General features: G+C 37.4%; 1 protein-coding gene across 1 annotated transcript in view; it reads right to left on the minus strand.

Moving 5' to 3' along the window:
- Nucleotides 1–8,160: 8,160 nt before the first annotated feature.
- Nucleotides 8,161–15,283, minus strand: part of COL21A1 (collagen type XXI alpha 1 chain) — a 192,925-nt gene continuing 185,802 nt past the window's right edge. Inside the window, exons 30-31 of the mRNA XM_043510390.1 lie at nucleotides 11,851–11,928; nucleotides 8,161–10,881 (exon numbers count right to left, since the gene is read on the minus strand). Coding sequence (XP_043366325.1) covers nucleotides 10,694–10,881; nucleotides 11,851–11,928 — 266 coding nt within the window. The 3' untranslated portion in view covers nucleotides 8,161–10,693. The remainder of the gene's footprint in view (nucleotides 10,882–11,850; nucleotides 11,929–15,283) is intronic.

The following is a 15,283-nucleotide window of genomic DNA, read 5'->3' on the forward strand; positions in this document are numbered from 1 at the left end:
CTCAGCTGGGAGTGCATTCTTGATCTGCCACAGAATCCTGGCTGGAAATTAACCCTCAGGCTTCCTGGCATTGGCAGGAGCTCCTCTTAGGGATACCACTGGGGTGAGCATGGTAAGCCTGCAGGTGTCACCTCCAGGAGCCACCAAAGCCCATCATCATTATCAAATTTGTCTCCAAACTTGCTGTCTGATCATCAATGTCTGTTTCGCACCCAACCTAAAATCAGACATTATTAAAAGTGAGTTTTGATTCAACATGGGATAATGTAGTTGCTATCAACGTCCTAACCAGTCTATGTTACCCAATGTGTCATTAGCAAATTATTCTGAGGATTTTTTTTTCTTAGGCTTAGTGTTTTTGTTAGTGTATATAAAATTCCCCAAAGTCTTTAAAGGCAAATTGATAATAGAGTTTGTAACTGGGTTTTGACTTTATAACTCAGTACTTTGAGCGACGACCAATGGGGTCTAATACATAGTAGTTTGTGCACTGGGATTTTATTAGTTGATGTATTGTTTTTGGTGACTATCTGGAGTATAAATGCAATATCCAATGTTGTGGATCTATGTGTTTGGGGCAGGAATTCCCAGCTGCCATTGGATAAGCTGCTATCTACTGGATTCCTTAAGCACACTTTCAGTTTTGTCCATAGAGGGCAAAGGAAAGTTTCTTGTAAAAATCAGTTCAGCCCCTTCCTCTTAAAACACTGAAAAGCAAATTAAAGAGTTCCCCGGTTCAGTGGATTGTATATATTTAAAGCAAGTTCTCGGAGATCATAATCACAGAACCAGGGCTATGTTTTGGTCTTCGTTTTTTGTTGTTGTTTTTTCTGAGAAGTACTATGAAAGGACTTACTGAATATATACAATTTCTTTTTCAACTTTTATAAAACAAACCCCATTTGGGAACTAGTATTTCTTGCCAGTTTCCAATGTAGAAATTAGATAATACTAGGCTTGGGACAGTTGTTAGGATTTCTTGCACTGTAATCCAGACCTTACTCCTAGATGCCAGGATTTCCCAGCACTCAGCTCTGAGACAGTTTTCATTTGCAGTTGCCATTTGGGAGGCCCAACTCCTGGTGCCAAGGGGTTAATTATTCCCTTCACAAATGTATGGCTCTGCATTTATGGACAAAAAACATGAAACAAAATGTGTGCCACCTTAGAGTTGATATACAAAGTGAAGCGCTATGACCATCTTCTCTTCCTTTACAGGATATACAGGTCACCTTATATCTTCTTATATTTTTTTCTTCAGTATCTTTCTCTTTTATCTTTGAAGCTTCACGAAGAATTCCCACTGAGGTCAATTCCACTATTTGTGGTGGTTTGAGGAATCAAGCCCCTAACTGTATCAGGGTCATCTAGTTCCTTAATCTCCTCAGCTAGCATTGTATTTTTTTCCAACACTTAAAAAAAGTCTTTTGGCCAAAACATGATTTCTAATAGTTTTCCATTTTTGTACAATATACAATATGCAATTCTGACATGTCACTGAGATGCCACAGATTCTCTTCATGCTTCACAAAGGACAAACTGAAAAAAACAAATGGAACACAGAATGGAATTTATGAGGTTCTAAAGTTAAGGGAAATATTTTTGACAAACAATATGGATAGATTATGCCATGAAACTTTCAAGGTTAAATCTTACGAAGGAGTCTCAGCTATCATTCTTCAACTGGAAGCATAGTATGTACTTTCATTGGTTGCAAAAGGAGATGATGTCAAAAACTGTAAGACAACCAACTCTGAGTACACAGAGAGTACGATAATCACATGGCAGACAACAAAGCTGCTCACGTAACTGTCTGAGAGTTTGCCAGGCAACCAATTTCTGTGACAGTATCTTCTGACATTTGGCATTTTTTGCCATCCAAGAAGAAAGAAAGGAAGAAAGTTTTCTATACTGGATATAAAGATCCCCTCTGTTTCTTGGGGTTTACCTAAAAGCTATGTATAAGTACCTGGTATAAAAATGAAACTAGCAAAGGATACAGCTAAACCTGTCAGAGAAGTAGTCACTCTGGTTGAAGGTTTTATCCTATTGCATCCGGGAAGTAGGTAGGGAAATCTCTCATCATATGCCACTCACCAGGAGTCCAATCAGTGCTGAGCTGAGGGAGCTCCTCTGTGCTCACCCTCAGCTCACATTGACTTTTTCTGGAGCAGAGAATGATAATCAACCTCTCACAAAATGAAGTCCAATGGTAGCAGGGCTATACTATCTTGACAGTTAGTGCAAAGTCCATACTCTGAGGGGTTTTTTTTTTAATTGAGAGACTGGTGTCTGCCAGTTAAGCAATTTGAGAGTTGTGAACTACATATATGCCAAGTAAATACTTCACATGTGGAAGCCAACTGTGACATCTGACCTTTTACTTATGACACCAGTCCATATGTCTCTACTCCCAACTTTCCTAGAATGACTTCTCAGAGGCACAGAGGGCTAAACGCAGCATTATGTTTTCAATAATAAGTAACATAGCTGTAATACTTTTCACTTCTCCAACCTTATATTTGAATAGTTCAAACTATTAAGGGATTAATCCTCCCAACACCCTAGTCAGGTGAGTATGTTTTATCATCCCCATTTTACAGGCAGAGGAACTGAGTCAGAAAGAGTTGAAAGACCTGATCCAAAATCTACTGAAGTCAAATGTAGTCTTTCCACTCACCTCAATGGACATTGGATCAAACCCTAAATGTTTGGCCATTGTCGGACAGCCAATTAGTGGCAGTGCTAAGAATAGAAGTGAGATCGGGTCAGTCCTGGGGCCAGTTTTGTTCAACATCTTTATTAATGATCTGGATGATGGGATTAATTGCATCCTCAGCAAATTTGTGGATGGCAGTAAGCTGTGGGGAGAGGTAGATACAAGGGAGAGTAGGGATAGGGTCCAGAGTGACCTAAACAAATTGGAGGATTGGGCCAAAAGAAATCTGATGAGGTTCAACAATGATAAGTGCAGAGTCCTGCACTTAGGAAGGAAGAATCCCATACACTGCTACAGGCTGGGGACCAACTGGCTAAGCAGCAGTTCTGCAGAAAAGGACCTGGGGATTACAGTGGATGAGAAGCTGGATATGAGTCAGCAGTATGCCCTTGTTGCCAAGAAAGCCAATGGCATATTGGGCTGTATTAGTAGGAGCATTGCCAGCAGCTTGACGGAAGTGATTAGCCCCCTCTATTCGGCACTGATGAATATTGTGTCCAGTTTTGATCCCCCCCACTATAGAAGGGATGTGGACAAATTGAAGAGACTCCAGCGGAGGGCAACAAAAATTATTAGTGGGCTGGGAAACATGATTTATGAGGAGAGGCTGAGGGAAATGGGCTTATTTAGTCTACAGAAGAGAAGAGTAAGGGGGGATTTGATAGCTGCCTTCAACTACCTGAATGAGGATGGAGCTTGGCTGTTCTCAGTGGTGGAAGATGACAGAACAAGAAGCAATGGTCTCAAGTTGCAGTGGGGGAGGTCTAGGTTGGATATTAGGAAACACTGTTTCACTAGGAGGGTGGTGAAGCACTGGAATAGGTTATCTAGGGAGGTGGTGGAATCTCTATCCTTTTTTTAAGGTTTTTGAGGTCTGGCCTGACAAAGCCCTGTCTGGGATGATTTAGTTGGTGTTGGTCCTGCTTTGAGCAGGGGTTGGACTAGATGACCTCCTGAGGTCTCTTCCAACCCTAATATTCTATTATTCTATTCCAGTCCTGTGCTTAAATACTAGCCCATGCTCCATGTTTAAACATGATCAGGCTAAGAAGGAAATGCAAGTTACACTGGGAAAATCAAAATGTTATATTTTGTTTCAGATCTGGTCAAACTAAATTGAAAGATTTTGTTTTAACACTAATCTATGTCCACTTGAGCTACCACAGTGCCTCATTTTCCTGTTTGGACTGGACTTCTTGGCTGGACTAACACTTCTATGATGCACTATAGTCTCTCCTCTGATTGAACCACCACAATGCATCATGGTAGTAAAATAACCACAGTGCATTATGAAAGATATTATCTGGCTAGGGAGCCCAGTCCTTAGAGGAGAATGGGGACATGAGGCACCTGAACTATAACTCCATGAAGTATCATAGTGGCTCTGGGAGATACAGATTAATACTAATTAATAATCAAATTGAAATGAAGTATATTGACTGACAAAACAAAATGAAACAATATGATTCCGAAATGTAATTTCATTTAGATCAAAAATGAAACATTTCAGTATTTCAGCATTTAACATTCTTGAGCTTTCCAGTCTGCCAAAAATGTTAATATTTTGATTTTTGATCAAGACAAGAGAAAATATCAAAAGATCAGAATTTTCTGTGGGATAGAGACTGTGACTTTTGACCAGCTCTAGTCATAACCACTGGACTCGGATAGAATTCTACCTGACATCCTTTTGTTTCCTCTTTGGCCCTTTCAGGCCCCACCCTACAGATGTGGATCACCAGGTGCAGTATCATATGAGAGAGGTGACATCCCAGAGGTCAGATTAGTTTTGGACACAAGGTTCTAGGCATGCAATGGAATTTTGATTCTTGACAGAGCTGAGAAATAATGATTTAATCACGCCAGGTGAATAATGGATTTTCCAGTTTGTTGGCAAGCCCTTCTGAAAGAAATCACTTTGGGTCAAACAAAACAATTACTTTGACCTGAAATGAAATGTTTAATTTAGATTTTGAGCCCTTTTTTTAAAAAAAATCATTTAATTAAAAAAATAAAATTAAAGGAAAGTTATTTTGAATAAAAAGGTTTGGTTTAGAAAGCATCAAAACCAAACATTTTGATTTTGATTTTGTTAGTATTTTGTGTGTATGTGCTTTTGTATCAAAACCATTTGGAAAAATCAAAACAAATTGAGGAAATGGTTCAGAATTGCCAAATCTGGCTCTCTCTCTTCTTTTTTTTGGCAAAAAATAAAATAAAAAATTTTGTTTGAAAAATTTCACCCATCTCTATTATTTAGCAAGGAGGATCAGCTTTCCACTCTGTTAAAATTGATGGGATTGGATAGACCTATGAGATGTGGTTGTAAGGCTCTCCTTCAACTGATCTGACCTGCTCTTTTGCCGACAATCAGGTGCCAAAAATACAGTTGTGGGCTGCTGAGTGTTGGGGTGTGTTCACAATACATTAAGTCATTAATGTGGCTCTTCTGGGAAGAGATGCTCATACATGAAGGACAGCCCAGGTCTATTTCAGCCAGTATATATGCATCTTTCTGGGATCAGTTTGGAGAGTTTCCTATTGCTCTTAAATTCATATTTGCAGTCCATCTTACTTCCTGTTACAAGGGGAATGTCAATTAAGCAAGTTATTAGCAGCAGCTGTAGCAGGACATCCTTTCATGGGGATTATAGTTACAGTAATCCTGTTTATGGTTGAATCTAGCAGTGCTCACTCTACCCTGCAGCTGATTAGATGAATGTGTGCTGTTTGAGTAGAATTAGGGAGTACGATTTGCTTAGTGCCATCTGCTGGATATAAAATAGAGATTAATAGGTACAATAGTGGAGCTGTCTTCCACAGTATTTCTCTATTATTATGTGGGGTTAGGAAATCATAGTTTTATTTTTGCTTATTCATATGAGTTTTAATTCAGTTAAAGAAAATGTGTGTGTGTGTTTGTTTTAAAAGTGCTAGCATGGTCCTCTTGATGCAGCAGATTGGGTGACAAAGGAAAATAGTAAAATAAAATGGGTGGAAGAGAAAATCTTGAAACTATTTCTACTAAGTATTATCTATCCAGAAATCCTATGTTCTGCAGCTTCTGCCATTAATACTGGATAACTTGTTTTTGTGTTTTCAGAACGTCCTGCTGGTACAAAATTGAGAATCAGTGTTAAGCTTGTAATTCTGGACTGATAGTCCATAACTTACTGTTATACTGTACAATACAGAGTAATATTATAAACTGTCCTGAGAACCTACAAGGGTGGGTGAGTGTGGGGAACCTGCAATTCCAGCTTTGAATTCAAACATATTTACTTTCATAGTCGTAAACCAAATGTACATTTCTCTGGTTCCTATCTGTTCACTTTTTTGACTGCCGCTGCACATTGAGTGGATGTTTTTAGAGAACTATCCACAATGACTCCAAGATCTTTCTTGAGTGGTAACAGCTAATTTAGACCCCATCATTTTATTATGTATAGTTGGGATTATATTTTCTAATGTACATTACTTTGTATTTATTAACATTGAATTTCATCTGCCATTTTGTTGCCCAATCACCGAGTTTTGAGAGATCCTTTTGTAGCTCTTCACAGTCTGCCTGGGACTTAATTATCTTGAGTAGTTTTGTATCATCTGCAAATTTTGCCACCTCACTGTTTATCCCTTTTTCCAGATCATTTATGAATATGTTGAACAGGACTGGGCACAGTACATATCTCTGGAGGGCACCACTATTTACCTCTCTCTATTATGAAAACTGACCATTTGTTCATACCCTTTGTTTCCTATCTTTTAACCAGTTACCAATCCATGAGAGAACCTTCCCTCTTATCCCATCACTACTTACTTTGCTTAAGAGCCTTTGGTGAGGGACCTTGTCAAAGGCTTTCTGAAAATCTAAATACACTGGATCCCCCAGATCCCCCTTGTCCACATGCTTGTTGACCTCCTCAAAGAATTCTAGTAGCTCGGTGAGGCAGGATTTCCCTTTACAAAAACCATGTTGACTATCCCCCAACAAATTATGTTCATCTATGTGTCTAACAATTTTGTTCTTTACTATAGTTTCAACCAGTTTTCCCGGTACTGAGGTTAAGCTTACTGGCCTGTAATTGCTGAGGTCACCTCTGGAGCCCTTTTTAAAAATTGGCATCACATTAGCCATCCTCCAGTCATTTGATACAGAAGTTGATTTAAATGATAGATTACAGACTACAGTTCGTAGTTCTGCAATTTCACATTTGAGTTCCTTCAGAACTGTTGGATGAATACCATCTGGTCCTGGTGACTTATTACTGTTTAGTTTATCAGTTTGTTCCAAAACATCCTGTAATGACACCTCAATCTGGGACAGTTCCTCAGATTTGTCACCTAAAAAGAATGGCTCAGGTTTGGGAAACTCCCTCACATCCTCACGCTAATCTTTTCAATCTCTCATCATTAGAATGTCTTGCCATGCCTCTAATAATATTCATCAGCCACCTCTGAATGCCCTGAGTTTCTGCTATGTTCTCTTTGAAATACACAATATTTAAATTGAGTGTGTTCCATTAATTTATAGGACTTAATATTTAAATATAATTCTATCTCATTCTTTTAAAATCCTAACATTTTGTTTGCTTTATTGAATGTGTTTTCATATTGAGTTGAAGTTTTCATTGAGCTCTCTACAATAGCATCAAGGTCTTTGTCCTCAGTGGCTATAGTTTGTTTAGGTACAGCAATATGCATGAGTAGGCTTAGCAGAAGGATATTTTAATTTTTGATCATTTTGATGGATTTTAATGTATATTTAAGCATTTTTAATGTTTCTTGATTTAAATTTTCATAGTTGTGCATAATTATGGGTCAGACAATTATATAAATACAAAAGACACAGATTCAAAAAGTTAGTTTTATAATCATTAAAACAAATTGTCAACATCACATGTCAAGAAATACAAAGTAAATATCCTTAAATTAAACTCTAGTAAGCAGCGTTTTTCTTACTTTGCCTATCTGTAAAATTTGATTATTGACAAATATTTTTGTTGGTTGGTGTGTAAAGTAAAATAGAGGTTTACCGATATATACTGATAAAAATTAATCCTTCCAAGTCTATGTATAAGTAGTTCAAATATTCCTTCCAATGTGTATTATTTTATATTTGTCAACAATGATTTCGCCATCTTGCTGTCTATCATCTAATTTTGTTGAGTCCCACTGTAATTCCTCACAGCTTTCTCTATTCTTGATTAATCTAAAACTTTGTCACCTGTGAATTTGATCTTACTGTTCACTCCCCTTTCTGGATCATTAATAAATGTACTAAAAACTGTACATAATATGGAACCTAGTGCCGCCGCATTTACTTTTTCTGATCTTGAATACAGATCATTTCTTCATGGTTTATCTTCTCTATTTCTTAGCTGGTTTCTAAATATGACACACATTCTCTCTCACTCCACATCTATTTATACTTTTGTGAGAGACGTGAAGGCTTTTTGGAAGTCCATATAAATATTAACTATTTCTCCTTTTCCCCTATTTTGTATGCACACTCAAAGTATTCTAATATAATTCAAGAAGATTACTAGAATCGCTTTTGTTTATTCTGCTGCAAGAGATGGATCCTGATATGAGAGGAGTACTTAATATACAATAGGAACATTTAATTATTGGCAGGGAGATAGAGAAGATATAATCTAGTAGGACTTTTCCATTTCTGGCTTCAGTGATTCTATTTCCTTTTTAATCAGGTGACTGAAAATCTCAAATTGAAGTGAGCTTAACTGAAAAAACATAGTGACAGGTTTCAAAGTGGTAGCCATGTTAATCTGTATCTGTAAATACAACGAGGAATCCTTGTGCTACCTTAGAGACTAACAAATTTATTTTGGCCTAAGCTTTCATGGGATATAACCCACTTCATCAGATGCATGGAGCGGAAAATACAGTAAGCAGGTATAAATATACAACACATGAAAAAATGGGAGTTGCCAAGTGGGGCGGGGGCAGTGCTAATGAGGCCAATTCAATTAGGGTGGAAGTGGCCCATTCCCAACAGTTGACAAGAAGGGGTGAATATCAACAGAGGGAAAATTACTTTAGCACTGACCCCACACTTGGTAAGGCAATTCCCATCTGTTCATGTGCTGTATATTTATACCTGCTTACTGTATTTTCCACTCCATGCATCTGATGAAGTAGGTTTTATCCCACGAAAGCTTATGCCCAAATAAATGTGTGTTAGTCTTTAAGGTGCCACAAGGACTCCTCATTGTTTTTACTGAAAAAACCCCAGCATTTGAGGATATTAATATAGAAAACCTGGAAGTCGACATGTTAAATGGGCACTTAAATACTTAAAAATACTTAAAAAATTAGGGTTTTAACAACAAATGGAATTATGCCATTTCTATGGGACAGAGTCTCGTACCCTTACTGAGACTGAATAGTACCTTAATTCCACAGTTGGTCTTATTTAAGTCAGTGTGACCGCTCATGGAGTAATCAGCTACACAGTGTAAATAAGGGTATGATATCCATTCTACACAATTAGATGGATTTGGCGATTTCGGGGTGGGGGTGGAGTGAGACAGATTTTTTCTTATTTTTAGAGGGTTTTTTGTTTTGGGTTTTGTTTAGAGAAGACGGAAGGATACCAAATCAGAGAGCAGCCCGCAGGTTGCATAATATATATTCTGTTGTGCTATCACAGAGCAAAACAATTAAAAAACCCTTGCATTTATTCATCACATCACCACCAAGCCTCTACAAAATTTTATTTTACCTTGAATGTCAAGCTTACTACCAAATTTTTGTAGCATGACAACAGAAAAACAGCACATCAAAAAAGTCATATAAAGCTTTGGTTAAGTGCAATACAAAGATTCTCTGCGTTAATTTAAAAATGTACTCAAATTCTAATGGGAACTGTGCAATTGCTTTTTACTTAGAATGCAAGAAGTACTTCTTGCTAGTGTTGCATACAATGAAAATTAGCATACAAATGTCTTGCTTAAAATGGAAAACAAAGTAACATAACAAACATTGCAGTTAGTTAGCAAGCACAAAGACCTTTCTTCTTGTAATCCTGTTTTTTATGTTTGACACCTAGAGTCCTTGTGGAGCACAGCAAACAGGATGGAGCTAGATCTGTAATTTTACTGAATGTATTAAGATTGTTAAACTTTGTTGCAAAAAATTGTGATTTTCAACCTTTGTGGACTGTAGTTGCAAACAAATTTAAGTTTATTTTTAAAATAATGCAATGTTTAATATCAGTTAATTTATAACTCATTTAGTTTCTTTAGTTAGAATGTGTCATTCTGGGGTGAAATCTCAGCTGCATTCCATTTCAACCTGATTCTTAGATAAATTGCTATTCCATTTCACACTGACCTTTATCTAAATTAATTGAAGATAGATTGGGTGAAATTACTGGCATGAAAAAGCCAGACATTTTTCTCAATGTTGTAAAAATCAGACACATGCTTTTGCTAATGGAAAGCCTTGAGCTATAAAATATTAAATGTACATAAACCAATAAAATTCACACACATATGAAGTAACAGCTAGACACTTTCTTTCAAAATCAATTACTGTATATGTAGGCTAAATGTGAAACATTTCACAGTGATTTAAAACCTGATCAATAAACATTTAGCGCCAAATCCTGCTACCATTACAGTCAACAGAAGTTGTCTAGTAACGTTAATGGACGTCAATGGAAGCAGGAGTATGAGTGGGCACTTAAATATTAAAAATCAAATGTCATGGTAAATTTGACTGTCTCTCTGGAAACCCCTGATATTTAATCAATGCTAGTTATGCATCTAAAGGCCCAATATTAATGGAGATTCTTTTTAAATGGAATGTATAACCTTTGCGATCTTTATTGCTTTACCAAACCAGAGGTACTTTTGTTCCTGTTTAAGGGATTATTTCTGGTCATCTTCCTGAGACTTGAAAGACCATAAAAGACAAGCACCATACCTATTTCATGGACTAACTCATTGCAAGTTAATAGTTCGGTCCCTTTCTAAATGGATCTCTTCCTACAATTACACTAAAACATAACGATGGATCACAAATTCCTGGGGGTCCAGGTTGTCCTTGAATTCCAGGATTTCCACGAGCTCCATCTTTACCAGGCTGCCCAGATTCTCCAGGACGTCCCTGTTTACTCATTCCAGGTGGACCTTCAGGACCTTGACATATATACAACAAGAAGTTAGACTTTGCTACATATATACTGTTAGAGATGGGTCCAAGCTGAATACTGGATTCAAACATCCCAGAACTTTGCGGAAGTTCAGAATTTTGCATCTGGCTCCTGTTTCTGCACTAAACTGAACAAAACTTCACTTTCAGAAGAAGGGACTTCTTTGGCACTAGAGTTTATATACCATGAATTAAATGTTTGTTACAAATAATCATATTACCTATGTCATCTACTGAACTTGAATCAAGATTTACAAACAAACAATCAAGATGAATAGCAGAATAGATTGAAAATCAAATCAAAATTAAAAGCTATTTTAAAATAAACTTTTAAAAATTGGCTTTGGTGTATGGTTACTTTATCATAGAGTCCAGCTCACTGTGGGCCAGAACCAAAGTCCATAGGCACCTTTCCATTGACTTAATTGGCTTTGGATCAGGCCCTATCATCTCCTCCAAAGGATCAATTTTATATTTTGACAGAGCATACTATTGTTTAAAAAAACAGCTTTCCTTTAAAAAGAAATTGCAGTGTGATTTCATGAATATATCAACCTGGATTTTCAGAGCCTCTGCAGCTCCTATAATTGGGAATTAGGTTTGTGGGTTCTTAACGTTTCTGAAAATCTAACCTGTTGCGTTTTATTTCTTCTTCCACTACACAAGGGAATTTTGCTAATTTTAAATCTCAGACTACTAAGGAATAGGAATTTGAGTCACTTATATCTATAAATACCTACCCTATAGTAAATAATATATTCTGCTTCAAATGAAAAGCAATGAAAACACACATACCCACAGTGTTTTCCTACCTAGCAACCAGCATAAAAGGAATACTATTTAAACTGTGTAAAATATAACTACTTAAGATTAATCCAATCACATTAATTTTAGTAACCAACATTTTCAAAATAATTAACATGTAATGAAATCTACATGGCTAACTCAGGCCTTACCGGGAGGGCCAGGGGGGCCTTGTATTCCAGGAACCCCAATTCCTTGGCTGCCCTTTTCTCCATTTTTTCCTGGTGGCCCTGTAGGATACCAAACACAGACACATGCTCACTAAGAATTGTTTTTGTTTGAGACATTGAAAGGGGGGTGAGCTGGATGAGTGTTCAATGGTAAGCAGCGTAATTGCCTTATTTATCAGCCTAATTTCAATTTAAGAACTAATGGCAAATAATTTCTGTTGAAGGGGAGTGTGGGGTGGAGGGGTGTAGATAATAGGCAGGATTGATGGTGAAGGCTAATTCTGGCTTGCCTTTCACTGGTGGCATTTTGAATAGGTCACATGAAAAAAATGGATTTGATGCTTTGAACATGGTCTCTAGTTGAAACAGAAAATATACAGTTGATCTTTCAAAACTTACATCTGAAATTAAAATCTCTCTCAAACAAGAGATATCAAGCCAAATTCAGTGCTTACACATGTCAGCCTATGGCCTAATGTGTTCAGTTTCTTTGGTGAAAAAGATTGCCACCTTTTTTCACCTTTTGCTGAGTAGCCAAGAAGATTAATCAGTATTAATGGAGATAAAAGTATCTAACTGCTGAAGACAAAACTTCAATGTGCTCCGAAATTAATTTGGTTTTCTGGGTCAGAGACAAAAATGTCACAGAGGATTTTCAAAATGTTCAATGAGCTACAGTTGGCATCCTGCTTTACATACCCTTCTCGGAGATTCTTTTGGTGCTGTAGAAACATAATAGTTGCTGAGACCCAAGTTGACATTTTTGAACATTACCGTGTACCTTGGCTCTGATCCAAATTGACTATGTACTTAACTTTAAGCATGTAAGTAGACCCACTGAAATCAATGGGGCTAGTCACAGGCTTACATGCTTTGCTGGATTGTGGCCGATATTACAGAAAGGGTACTGAAACTAGAAAAGCTACAGGGGTAGAACAGGGTAACAAGGATAGTAAAAGCTATTGGGTTGTAACTGAAGTAAAAATTTAGGAAAATTAGGCTAATGTTCATTAGAAATTAATCGTGAGAAAATATAAAAAATTCAAAATAGTATGCCACAAAATTATTCAAGAGGGCAATAGGCTCAAAGTAAGTAGCAAGTAATGAAGTCTAAAGAAAATACTAGAAAGCGAAGAAGTTTAGAAAAGTTCAGCCCTGCTGTAAAAAGGGATACAAGTCTAAGTGAAATGCACATATATTGAATGTACTTAGTCAAAAAATTATTATTTCAAATGCAACAAAAGATAATTAGACACTGAGAAAAACAATACACCAGTGAGAAAAAACAATTAGACATAGAAGTTGATTTTATTGGAAAAGTCACACTGCTTCCTTATATCCTCAAATGTTAGTATGACACTTTTTATAAGAAGTGAAACACCTTAATAGTCTCAGATAATCATGTTCTTGTGTAATCTTCGACTAACTGTGTGAAACAGCGTATTCCAGAGTATCAAGGTGAAGTCTAAGGGATACAAGGTAACTAAATCACTTCAGTACATATTGTAAGAATATAGTACAAACTGTAGCTTCCTTGGAATCTTTTGCGGTCCAAAATTTGAGCTCAGAGGTTCATAAAATGTTCTTTACAAGATTAAAAATATCTTTTCTAGAGGTTCCTCCTTTTCCAAGATCATTCATTTTTTCCACATAATGAAACATTGTATCTTGGCTTTCATGCATTCTGCTGATAATGGCATTTTGCCCAGACTTTCCTAGTTAAAGAATCCCTAAACCCAGCCACTCCAAATAAATAGAATAGTGGAGGAAAATATCAATCTACTACAGAGATTTTAAAAAGTTGCCCTAAGAAATTGTCTGTGGAAACTAAGTAAGGAGCAAAGATGGAGAATGACTCTGCATTTTTAAGAGGCTAAAAGAGACTGCAAGCCTTTTAATAAGGGAGAAAAGACCAAAATCCCCAGCAAAAAAGGACCCAGAAAAAAACAAAACAAAAAACCCCATTGATAGTGGTTCAGATTCCTTTTCTTTTTCCTATGGAGGATTCATAAAGGTTAGGCCTAATTTAGTTAACATCTGAGATTTGACAAGATCACAAGCCTAGCTGATATGATTACTGAATAGTGATTTTTATTGCAGAATTTTCTGAAACTGGTTTGATTACTGAAGTGAGAAATGGTAAGAAGAGCATGAATCAAACCCAAGTGTCCCAATTAAAAGTACAGCGCATAACCACCAGACAAGACATAAAGGACAGTTCAACCTTTCCAAGAATATAGGTGAATTAGGCAACTATTTTCTTGAGACCATTCAAAAGTAACCCCAAAATAGTAGAAGAAACCCTGACCTGACATAGCCCCAGTGCTACCACCTTGACTGCAGTAAGGTGACACAAGGTATAAATCAGTTCGGAACGTAGCCCACTGGAGTACACTTCTGATCCATCTATATTAGAAAATCTCGAGCGAGGAACCAATTTGTATTGTTCCTTGAAGCAATCAATTAAAGCTGGTTTCATTGAATTTAAAATCTTTAAGAGCAGTCATTATTCTCATAGAGGAAGAAAACTAGAATGACAGATATTCTTAGATACACTAGAACCAAAATGGCTTCATTTTTATATTCGGCAGTAATTTAGAAGGAAATGGCTATATCTGGTTGGGGATTTTCTGTCAAAATGTTATTTCCAATGATAAACGTGATTCTTGTCATATTGAAATTTGCCACAAGAAATTTTAATATTGCAGATTTTTTTTCTGTTAGGAAAATTGAAACAAAATATTGACTTTCACGTTGGGTCTTCCTAATTCAATACAGTTTGATTTGCTGAATAGTATCAAAACATTTGGGCCAGTTCATTATTAATCTGTGGCTGCCTGACCTCCACAGTGCTTCATGCCCCTTGTTCTCAATTCTCTCTCGAGCTGAGCTGAAATGAAATGTTTTGACACTTGCAAATCAAAATTTTTCTGAATGTTTTATTCTGTGAAAAATTTCAATATTTTGACTTTTCATCCTGAGTGAGGACAAAAAGTATATGTTAACATAGCAGAATTTCCCGCAGGACAGAAGTTCTAATTTTTGACCAGCTCTAGCCAGAGGCAGATTATGCTTTTGGGGGCCCTGGGCCAGAGCAAATGGGGTCCACTTCCCCACCATGTCCGCCTGCAGTCTCCCCCTACCTCCCCCCCCCCCAGTGCTCCTGCCAGGGAGCAGGAGCGTGGTGCGGGGGCTTCCCCTGTTCCCCAGCAGATGCGCCAGGTGGATGGGAAGAGCGGGACAAGCCTCTGTGACCCAACCCCACTCCCGCTCCCCAGAAGGAGTGCCAGGCAGAGCGGATTAGATCGCCCATTTTTCCAGGGTCTCCCAGTTGGTCAGGGCCCCTGGGAACTGGCCCCATTGGCCGAGTAGCTAATCCACCACTGGGTCTAGCAATGGCCCATTGTGCAGGTGA

This window comes from Dermochelys coriacea, chromosome 3 (assembly GCF_009764565.3).
Source record: "Dermochelys coriacea isolate rDerCor1 chromosome 3, rDerCor1.pri.v4, whole genome shotgun sequence".
NCBI lineage: Eukaryota > Metazoa > Chordata > Testudines > Dermochelyidae > Dermochelys > Dermochelys coriacea.